Source organism: Oryctolagus cuniculus, chromosome 10 (genome assembly GCF_051225735.1).
Source record: "Oryctolagus cuniculus isolate XC-2025 breed Fujian yellow rabbit chromosome 10, ASM5122573v1, whole genome shotgun sequence".
NCBI lineage: Eukaryota > Metazoa > Chordata > Mammalia > Lagomorpha > Leporidae > Oryctolagus > Oryctolagus cuniculus.
In genome coordinates, this window is record NC_142876.1 from 93,951,836 (window position 1) to 93,963,289 (window position 11,454).

An 11,454-nucleotide genomic window follows, 5' to 3' on the forward strand; every position below is an offset into this window, starting at 1 on the left:
CTGCTGCGGCTCCTAGTGCTTCTCAGAGTGAACGTGCTAAGGAAACTTTTTCCTTTTCTCACTTCTCGCTCACCATTTGCCCTACACATCCTTTTCGTTTGGCCTGCCTATAACACTGTAAAAGAGACCGGATGACATAACATACCTTTATTTCTCAACAGTTCTAGAAGTTAGGAAGGCTGAGATGGTGGGATGCTCTCCGGGCTCAGACAGGAGGGTGAGCGAGAGTCCTCTTCTGTTCTTCATATCAGAGCACTAACTCCTTTAGCCTCCACCCTCATGATCTCATTACTAAGCCATCATCGCCACATACCATCACATTGGAGATGAGGGTTTCAACATGTGAATTTTGGAGAAAGAGAAACATGCAGTCCATAGCATTTTCCTTCACTAACAAAAATGTTGGGGTAAGTCAGGATCATGCACTATTCTTAGGACTGAACAAGTTGCTCATCTTGCTATACCTGTTTCCTCCCTGTAAGATGCGCAGAATGATCACTCACTCACTATTTATGGACTACATGAGTGTGCTAAGCACACTGCCTGGCTTGCACTAAGTTCTTTCCAAATGGTAGCTAATTCAAGGGATTGTATAGGTAGTGGACTGTGGCAGTGATGAAATGCTGGACTGAATGAAGTCTTGGGTGAGTGAACGTTTGCCATACATGTGCCTTCTGGGTTCTTACTGCATTCTTGGGCTGGTCCAGCTTAGCTATGACCCTTATCAGACTCCAGCTCTGTTTTGGTCTGCTGGCTCGTCCTGTATTCTCCCAGCCTCCCAGGTAGTAAAGCTGGTTTCCTCCCACAGTGGACTTCTTGTTTAGAGACAAGATTCATCTGCTCACTCAACATGTATGAGTTGAGATCCCACTTTGTGCAAAGCTTCCTGTTGTGTGCTCTGATTGCAACTTGAGTCCTGCCTTCAAACTGCCAGTAGCTTACAGAGAAACAAGCTGTGTATCTTTAAAAAATTAATATACTACCATAAGGGCTTTGTCATTAAAGATCAACCTGTAAAGTGCTCTGGGAGTTCAAAGAACTTGGACCCAGGAAAGCAAAGTTTGGATCACAGATGTAGACCTTGAACTGGGTCTAAAGGATGAGTGGTTTTTGACCCTGCAAAGAAAGGAAAAGGACTGAGAGCACATGACTGTGGAAGAATGGCACCAGGTCATGTATGATTGAGGAGAAATGCTGATGAGCACAAATCAAGTTGGTTCCCTCTGTAAGTGAAAAACCTTGGGGGTAAAGTGGGTACAGGTAGGCTTGACCTGAGAAGCAAAGTCCTGCCCCTGGCTTCTTGCACTTGACCTCTTGACTGGATTCCTTTTATTCCATTCTTGAGTCCTCTCTGATGGTAGCAAGGTCGCAGTAGCAACTCTGGCCTCACGTTCATACAACTTCAAAGAGCTGAGTAATCTTTTGGCCAGAAGTCCCAGCAAGAGTTTCTGCATTTCTGGCTTTGATTGGGCCACGTGTCCATTCCTGAATCAATCACTGTGACTGGCTGAGCGTGGATAACACGACTGCCCCAGGAAGTGAGCACAGGTGGTAGCAGGGTTTGTCCTCTGGAGGGAAGATGGGCAGGTTGGTACCATGTATTTAGCAATAGATGTCCACCTCACACAGAAGAGAACACCAGATAGTCAGGTGTGATTAGAATGTCAGGTGCTTGAATACAGCAGGAAACGAGAGCTTAAAATACAATTTGGGACCAGACTGTGAAGTGTCTTGAATAGGAGACTAAAAGGTTTAGCCTTTAATGTGGTGGGTCACTGAAGAATCTGGTAGGTCACGGAAGAGTTGTACGTCACCACTGTGCATGGCGACGTATGTGCTGGCAGCCTGGTTCAAGATATGCGGAGCAGAGTAAGGGAAGAAGCAAAGAAGCAATACACAGTGATAGAGAAAGAAGACCGTGAGGATCCAGACTGCAGAGGCAGTGGACGTGGAGACGAGGTGCTAAAGAGGGTTGAGGAACTGGAACCAACACAAGAAAGCTACCATTAGTAAAATGTGTGACATACTTGTGGACGGTTGTCTGGGAGTGGGGTCAGTTCACAATAAATCCGTGAACATTTACCTTGGACTTTGTGGAGAACATGAGTCTTTCAAATTATATCTCATTCAGGTTAATGCTCACATTATTTTGGAATTTCCAGAAAGATGATCTGAAAGGAGAGAGTATCCAGGAGAGATGAGGCAGGCTGTGTGTTTGGTGTCAGGGAAGAGAACCGGGGTGGGAAGTGTGGGCAGCTCAGGCAAAAATCCAGAATTGGGAAGTGGGTGTCAGGGGGATATAACCTATGCTATTTTCTCTTTATAGGTCTGGCACGATTCAGGAAAACCTTGTGTGTTTTGGTTGTCAGGTTTCTTTTTCACCCAAGCCTTTTTAACTGGAGCAATGCAGAATTATGCCAGAAAATACACCATCCCTATTGATTTACTAGGATTTGAGTTTGAGGTAAAGTAACTCCTTAAACTTAACAATGAATCACCACATCACAGGCTTGTATTTAAGCAAGGAAAGTATGCAGAATTTAAATATCATAACCCATTATAAATAAATCTTACTTCTTTCCATTCTTTGTGCTCTATGAAAAAAAGTGTGTCATATTATGTCTTGCTAACTCTAGTACAGAACTCTTGTGTATCTCCATAAGTGATACAAATAATTCCAAGCTGTTTTTCTACCTTAGCAAAAACTAATATGAGGTACAGTAAAACCTGATAGAATGCTTGAACAAGAACTATACAGGATAAAATTTTTTTTGCATTCTATGGATGAAAAAAAATTAGTAGTTTAAAAAGCTGTCTTAAGTATCCCGATGATTTAGCAGTTTTCCGCAGAAGTCTAAGCTGCCTGTGTGTGCCTCCCCCCTTCAGGTTATTCCTTCCGATAAATCTGACACGTCGCCAGAAGACGGCGTCTACATCCACGGGCTGTACCTGGACGGCGCACGCTGGGACAGGGAAAGGCCAGTAGCTGCAACTGCAACACCCTTTCCAACTGTAGATGAATCATAGCATACAACAGCGCTCTGCTTCTTAGTTCAGTTTTGTTTTTCTTTTTTTAAGCCAAAAGGCCTTTTCTAAGAAATCAAGTAATAGGGCTGGTGCCATGGCTCACTTGGTAAATCCTCCGCCTGCAACGCTGGCATCCCATATGGGTGCCGGGTTCTAGTCCCAGTTTTTCATTTTCCGGTCCAGCTCTCTGCTGTGGCCCGGGAGGGCAGTGGAGGATGGCCCGAGTGCTTGGGCCCTGCACCCCATGGGAGACCAGGAGAAGTACCTGGCTCCTGGCTTAGGATTGGCGCAGCGCCGTGGCAGCCATTTGGGGAATGAACCAACGGAAGGAAGACATTTCTCTCTGTCTCTCTCTCACTGACTATAACTCTACCTGTCAAATAAATTTTAAAAAAAGAAATCAAGTAATAAATAACAGGAGATTTTTTAATGTAAACTCTAACTCAGATTGGAGTAACTATTTTTAGGTACTGAACAGATTTTAGCCAATATCTTAGTGGCTTTATTAGTAGAATAGTTAGCCAAAATCACCTCTCTGCTCTTGGTTTATAGCTGGTACCTTCCATTTTGTAATATGTAGGACACCTCACTTCTTAAAATTGATTTATTTATATATTTGAGAGACTGAGTCAGAAACAGAGACAGAGAGCGCTCCCATCCCTTGGCTCACTCCCCCAATGCCTGGGCACCAAGCCAGGACTCAATCCTTGTCTCCCACGTGGCTATCAGGGACTCAACCACTTGAGCCATCTCCTGCTGCCTCCCAGGTATGCATTAGCTGGAAGCTGGAATCAGGAACAGATCTAGGACTTGAACTCAGTCACTCTGATATGGGATGCAGGTGTCCCAATTAGTATCTTAACTGTTAGACCAAATGCCCATTCTTTGAAAAAAAAAATTATTGATTTATTTATTTGAAAGACAGAGTGACAGAAAGAGAAGATAGAAGAGACACAGAGAGTAGGAGAGATCTTGGTTCTGCTGCTTTACTCCCAGATGGCTGCAATAACCAGATCTGGGCCAGGCCAAAGCCAGGAGTCAGGAACTCCATCCTGGTCTCCCAGTGTGTGGCAGGAATCCAAGCACTTGACCCATCTTCTACTGCCTTCCCAGGCACATTAGCAGGGAGTTAGATTGGAAGCAAAGCAGCCAGGACACCAATGGTTACTCATATGGGATGGTGGCAATACAACTGTTTAATCTGCTGCTCCACAACGCTGGCCCAAACACCATTTTGACACTTCACTTTTAAACAGTTTACAGTTACAATACAGTTCCCATTTCTATTAGTGAATAGAAAACTTTTTTCTTTCATCAAGATATTTAGAATAAGTGGCTGGCCCTGTGGCTTAAAGAGTTAAGCTGCTGCTGTAGTCAGGCATCCCATATGGACACTGGTTTGGGTCCCAGCTGCTCCACTTCTGATCCAGCTCCCTGCTGGTGTGCCTGGGAGGACAATCCTTGGGCCTCTGCACCCACGTGAGAAACAGAACAAGCTTGTGGCTCCTGCCTTCAGCCTGGCCCAGTTCCGGCTGTTGATGACACTTGGGAAGTGAACCAGCAGATGGGATCTCTCTCTCTCTGTTTCTGTCTCTGACTTTCGAATGAAGAAATAAACCTTTGTAAAATATATTTAGGATAAATATTGAATTTCCTGCTATTTCTGTTTGAAATAAATAGGGATAGGAAAGAAGAAGGGGACATAGTTTCCTTGGAACCCTGGACTTCAACAATCCATTTTTTAGCCAAATCCTCTGTTTCCAGAGTCAGGGTTAGATTGTGCTACCAAGGAAGCATTAAAGACTGAGACAGAGGAGGCCAGTGCTGTGGTGCAGTGAGTTAATCCTCTGCCTGCTGCGCTGGCATCCCACATGGACACTGGTTCTAGTCCCGGCTGCTCTACTTTGATCCAGCTCTCTGCTCTCCTTCTCTCTCTGCGTAACTCTGACTTTCAAATAAATAAATAAATCTTAAAAAAAAAAAAATACTGAGGTAGGGGCTGGCACTGCTCTGATCCAGCTCTCTGCAATGGCCTGGGAAAGCAGTCAAAGATGGCCAGGCACTTGGGCCCCTGCACCCACATGGCAGACTGGGAAGAAGCTCCTGGCTCCTGGCTTTGGATCAGCACAGCTCCAGTCATTGTGGCCAATCGGGGAATGAAACAGTGGATGAAAGATCTCTCTCTCTCTCTCTCTCTCCCCTCTCTCTCTCTCTCCTCTCTCTTCTCTCTTCTCTCTCTCTCTTCTCTCTTCTCTCTCTCTTCTCTCTCTTCTCTCTCCTCTCTCTCTTTCTCTCTCTCTCTCTTTTCTCTCTCTCTCCTCTCTGCCTCTCTTTCTCTTTCTGTGTAACTCTGACTTTCAAATAAAAAAAAAAAAAAAAAACTGAGGTAGGGGCCGGCACTGTGGCATAGTAGGTTAAGCCTTCACCTGAAGTGCAGGCATCCTATATGCACTCTGGTTTGAGTCCCAGATGCTCCACTTCTTATCCAGATCTCTGCTAATGACTTGGAAAAGCAGTGGAGGATGGCCCAAGTGCTTGGGCCCCGGCACCCATGTGGGAGACCTGGAAGGAGCTCCTGGCTCCTGGCCTCTGCCTGGCCCGACCCCAGCCATTGGCAGCCATTTGGGGAATGAATCTGTGGATGGAAGACCCCTCTCTCTGTGACTCTGCCTCTCAAATAGATAAATTTTTTTAAATTTTGTTTATTTTTTTAATATTTTATTTATTTAAAAGACAGAGTTACAGAGAGAGGTAGAGACAGAGAGAGAGGTCTTCCATCTGCTGGTTCATTCCCCAGATGGCTGCAATGGATGGAGCTGCGCCAATCCGAAGCCAGGAGCCAGGAGCTTCCTCTGGGTCTCCCACGTGGGTGCAGGGGCCAAGGACTTGGGCCATCTTCTACTGCTTTCCCAGGCCACAGCGGTGGGCTGGATTGGAAGTAGAGCAGCCAGGACTCTAACCGGCACCCATATGGAATGCTGGCACTTCAGGCCAGGGCTTTAACCCACTGCACCGCAGCACCAGCCCCAATAAATAAATCTTAAAAAAAAAAAAAAAAAGAAAGAAAGAAAGAAAAGAAAAGATAAAGACTAAGGAAAAAGGGGCTGGCGCCGCGGCTCACTAGGCTAATCCTCCGCCTTGCGGTGCCGGCACACAGGGTTCTAGTCCAGGTCGGGGCACTGGATTCTGTCCCAGTTGCCCCTCTCCCAGGCCAGCTCTCTGCTGTGGCCAGGGAGTGCAGTGGAGGATGGCCCAAGTGCTTAGGCCCTGCACCCTATGGGAGACCAGGATAAGTACCTGGCTCCTGCCATTGGATCAGCGCGGTACGCTGGCTGCAGTGCGCTGGCCGCGGCAGCCATTGGAGGGTGAACCAACAGTAAAGGAAGACCTTTCTCACTGTCTCTCTCTCTCACTGTCCACTCTGCCTGTCAAAAAAAAAAAAAAAAAAAAAAAAAAAAAAAAAAAAAAAGACTAAGGAAAAGGGGCATAAAAAAAGAGTAAGCAAGTGATTCTGCAGAGATAATCCTGAGACAGTATGCGGAGACTCAGCTACACATGGTTCATTCAATGACTTCTTGTTTGCTTGTTCATCACTATACTTCCATTTTTTCTTGATTTACTTTGCTTTATATGTTTGTTCATTTTTTCCCCTTCTTTCCAACAATCAATGTGGCAAAGTGAAAATAAACCAAATTTTTAAAAAAATTTATTTATTTTACTTGAAAGTCAGAGTTATGCAGAGAGAGTAGGAGAGCAGAGAAAGAGGTCTTCCATCTGCTGGTTCACTCCCCAATTGGCTGCAATGGCCGGAGCTGTGCTGATTCCAAGCCAAGAATCAGGAGCTTCTTCCAGGTCTCCCACACAGGTGCAGGGGCCCAAGGGCCTGGGCCATCTTCTATTGCTTTCCCAGGCCATAGCAGAGAGTGGGATAGGAAGTGGAGCAGCCAGGACTCGAACCGGTGCCCATATGGGATGCCGGCAATGCAGGTGTTGGCTTTACCCGCTGTGCCACAGCACTGGCCCCCCAATTTTTTTAAAGATTTACTTATTTATATGAAAGTCAGTTACATAGAGAAGGAGAGGCAGAGAGAGAGAGAGGTCTTCCATCCGCTGGTTCACTCCCCAGTTGGCCACAGCAGCCTGAGCTGTGCCGATCCCAAACCAGGAGCTTCTGCCAGGTCTCCCACACAGGTGCAGGGGTCCAAGTACTTGCAACATCTTATACTGCTTTCCCAGGCCATAGCAGAGAGATGGATCAAAGTGGAGCAGCCAGGACTCAAACTGGCACCCATATGGGATGAGAGTACTGCAGGCAGCAGCTTTACCTGCTATGCCACAGGGCCAGCCCCCAAATTTTATTTTTAGAAGTATTTTTTAAAAGCTTTAACTGAGGGGTGCCAGCCCCAAACACCAGAACTTCCTATTCTATGTAACTGTAACTGAATGTCATGAATCAACCTTTGCTCATGCTTCCATCACGCTCTGCCTCCCCAGACTTTGGTACCCACGTTTATATATTCTTACCATCCATGAGATCAACTGTTTTTAGAGTCATGTATGAGTGAGATCACGCATTACTGGTCTTTCTGTGTTTGGCTTATTTCACTTAACATAATGACCTCCGGATTTGACCTGTTTTAATGGGTGAATAGTATTCCATTGTGTGTATGTACCCCGTTTTCTTTATGCATAAAGGGGCACTTAGGTCGTTTGCATTTCCTGGCAATGGTGAACAGTGCTGCAATAAAGCTGGGAGCACAGATGTGTTTTCCACAGATATCCTCTCCCCTGGGTGGACTCTCAGCACTGGGATTGCTGGGTCACATAGCGGTTCTGTTTTCACTTTTTGAGGCTCTTCCATACTGTTTTGCAGTGGCAGTACTGATCTGCATTCCCAACAGCAGTGTGCAAGGCTTCGCTTTTCCCCACATCCTCATCAGTGCTTGTTACCTTGTGGTCTTAATAACAGCAAATCTGAATGGAGTGATGCTATATCTCATTGTTATTTTGGTTTACATCTCCCTGATGATTGGTGATATTGAGCATTTTTTCATGTACTCTTGGCCTTTTACATGTTTTCCTTTGAGAAAATGGTTTAGATTTATTACCTGTTTAAAAAGTAGAATTATTTACTATGTTGCTATTGAATTGTCTTTGTTCCTTAGACATTCTGGCTGTTAACTCCTTGTCAGATGTATAACTTAAAAATGTTGTTTGCCATTCTGTAGGGTGTCTCTTCACCATGTTGGTTGTTTATTTTGCTATGAAGAAGTCCTTTAATTTGATGAAATCTCATTTGTCTCTTTTTTTCTTTATTTTGTTTCCTGTGTTTTTGGGTTCTGATCCAAAAAATCCTTGCCCATTGCAGTGTCATGAAGCATTTCCCTTATGTTTCCTACTACTAGTTTCAAAGTCTCTGGTCTTACACTTAGGTCTTTAATCCATTTCGAGTTGATTTTCGTACATGATGAGAGATGGGTAGGGGTATCTAGTTTCATTCTTCTGTATATGTAGGTCCAGTTCTCCAAGCACCGTTTGTTGAAAAACTGTCCTTTTTCCAACGGATGTTCTTGGTACCTTTGTCAAAGATCAGTTGGCTGTAGATCTCATAGGTTTACTTCGAGAGTCTTTTTATTGTTCCATTGGTCTGTGTCTTTTTTTTTTTAATGCCAGTATAATACTGCTGTAATTGGTGTAGCTTTGTATTACATCTTAAAGTCAGGTAATGTAATGCCTCTTACTTTGTTTTTTGCTCAATATTCTATTGGCTATTTGGGGCCTTCTGTGGTTTAACACAACTTCTTGTTCTCAGTGTTTTTTAAAGATTCATGTATTTACTTGAAAGGTAGAGTTAAGGAGAGGGAAAGGCAGAGGCACAAAGAGAGAAGTCTTCCACTCACTGGTTCACTGCCCAAATGACCACAATAGCCAGGATTGTGTTGTTTGGTCCAACAGACCGAAGCCAGGAGCTTCTTCCAGTTTCCCACGTGGGTGCAGGGGCCCGTGCACTTGTTCCATCCTCTGCTGCTTTCCCAGGCGCATTAGTACGGAGCTAGATCAGAAATGCAGCAGCCAGGACTTGAACATCCATATGAGATTTTTTTTTAAGATTTATTTATTTATTTGAAAGGCAAAGTTACAGAGAGGCAGAGGTAGAGAGAGAGGTCTTCCATCCACTGGTTCACTCCCCAGATGGCTGTGACGGCCAGAGCTGTGCCAATCCAAAGCCAGGAGCTGCTCTGGTCTCCCTTGTGGGTGCAAGGGCCCAAGCAGTTGGGCCATCTGCTGCTTTCCCAGGCCATAGAAGAGAGCTGAGTACCAGTACCCATATGGGATGCTAGTGTTGCAGTCGGTGGCTTAAACCCCTTCCCACAGGGCCAGCACCTCCACTTGACCTTTCTTTCATCTTTTTTTCCCTCTCAATGCTGCTGCTGCTTTTTTTTAAAAAAAATACTTGTTTTCCTCCATATCTCTGGTCCTGTCTTAAATTAAAAGCCAACATGTAAGTAGCAATCTGCTCTAAGAAGCAAATTTCCTAAGTTATTTGTAACAAGATTTGTCAATTTCTCTTCACAGTGGATTGCTTGCTGAACAATATCCCAAACTTCTGTTTGACCTGATGCCCATCATATGGATTAAACCAAGTAAATATGCTTTTAATAAGATTTCTTCAAGTTGGGGGAGATAATTAAGGTGTTATTAACTGACCCCAATAAGTTTCTGATAAACCTTTTAAGATTTAGCTCCATTATAATAAATCATGATGGAATATTGACATTGGATATCTATTGTTCTCTATTTTTATGTGTGGTATGTGTATAACTTAAAGACTGTCATTCTGCATTTCTATGCTTTTAGCCCATGGAATATATCATTTTCTTTTCTTTTTAAAAAATTTCTTTTATTTATTTGAAAAACAGAGAAGCAGGAGAGAAACAGTGACAGACATAGATCTTCCATCTGCAGGTTCACTTCCCAAATGCTCCTGGAATTTGAGGTCTCCCATGTGGATGGCAGGGGTTCAAGTCCTTGAGCAATCAGTTGCTGCCTCCCAGGGTGCACACTGGCAGGAAACAGAGCTGGGACTGGAAACCCTCACACCCCATTATAGGATGTGGGTGTCCTGATTGGCTTAACCTCTGTGCCAAATGCTACCCCCTGGGGTGTATCACTTTCTTTACCCCTCCCCAACACATCTACAATGAATTTTGGAGATCGTGTAGTTACCCATCCATATTTTGATCCTGAATTCCTTTTACAGACAGCTCAGCAACACAAAGAAGCCTGACACGGTCTCCCGTGTCTGCTGCTGGTGACCAGCATTCTCTGGCTTTTGGAAACCCTGGGAGCTTCAGACATAGACAGGGAAGCCTTAGGCATAGGCAGGGTAGAAGCCAGCTTTAACCCACTTGGTCCTTTCTTCCTCCTGCTATCATTTGCCCACAGGTCTGAGAAAATTTGGCTCACTGTTTTGTTTTCTCTTGTCAATTTTTTTAATTAATTAATTTATTTATTTGAAAGTCACAGTTACACAGCGGGAGGAGGGGCAGAGAGAGAGAGGTCTTCCATCCAATGGTTCACTCCCCAGATGGCTGCAACGGCCAGAGCTGCGCCAATCCGAAGCCATGTGCCAGGAGCCAGGAGCCTCTTCTGGGTCTCCCATGCGGGTGCAGGGTCCCAAAGACTTCAGCCATCTTGTACTGCTTTCCCAGGCCATAGCAGAGAGCTGGATCAGAAGTGGAGTAGCTGGGACTTGAACTGGCGCCCATATGGGATGCCGGCGCTTCAGGCCAGGGCGTTAACCTGCTGAGCCACAGCGCCGGCCCCTTCTCTTGTCAATTTTTTAAAAAAATTCTTAAATACCAGTAAATGAGAACATTTGTAAATCACCATCCAACCTCTCAAATATTTTCATAATTAATGTGAGTCAACTGTGATCAGAAATGTGGCCTTAGCTCCTAACATCTGGTACCTGACATTTCAGGAATTGTATGTAGATTGTTTGAGTCGGTTAGAGTTGATGTGTTTTTCCTATTAACAATCTAAACACAAATAGAAACTTCAGCTTCTAATGTATGGGTTTCTTCATTTAGAGCTCCAAGTGCCTTCCCTACTGCCCACCCTGCATGTTTTGTTCCTTCTTCATTACCTTCTCCCTCGCTTACTCCTTCCTTATAAGTCCTCTTAAGTTTCTTCATGGCTGCTAAGTGATTTTAAAACCAATTCTAGTCTTCTAGTCCTGGAATCGTACACCATATGAAATAACTTGCCTTGCTTTACAACATAACTAAAAAAACTTTCAGGTCTGCAAATTTCATGATCAAGACTTAAATTCAGGACCAGCCATTTTATTGCAAGATAAATGCTGTTCTTTTAGTACAGTGGCTATTGTCCCTTTAACAAGTGAACATTTCCTTTTCTTTCAAG

The 11,454-nt window shown here is 44.4% G+C and overlaps 1 protein-coding gene across 1 annotated transcript in view; it reads left to right on the plus strand.

Moving 5' to 3' along the window:
* The window catches only part of DNAH12 (dynein axonemal heavy chain 12), a 209,048-nt gene that overhangs the window by 195,649 nt on the left and 1,945 nt on the right, over positions 1-11,454 (plus strand). The window contains exons 71-73 of the mRNA XM_051852268.3: positions 2,327-2,464; positions 2,887-2,978; positions 9,604-9,671. Coding sequence (XP_051708228.3) covers positions 2,327-2,464; positions 2,887-2,978; positions 9,604-9,671 — 298 coding nt within the window. The remainder of the gene's footprint in view (positions 1-2,326; positions 2,465-2,886; positions 2,979-9,603; positions 9,672-11,454) is intronic.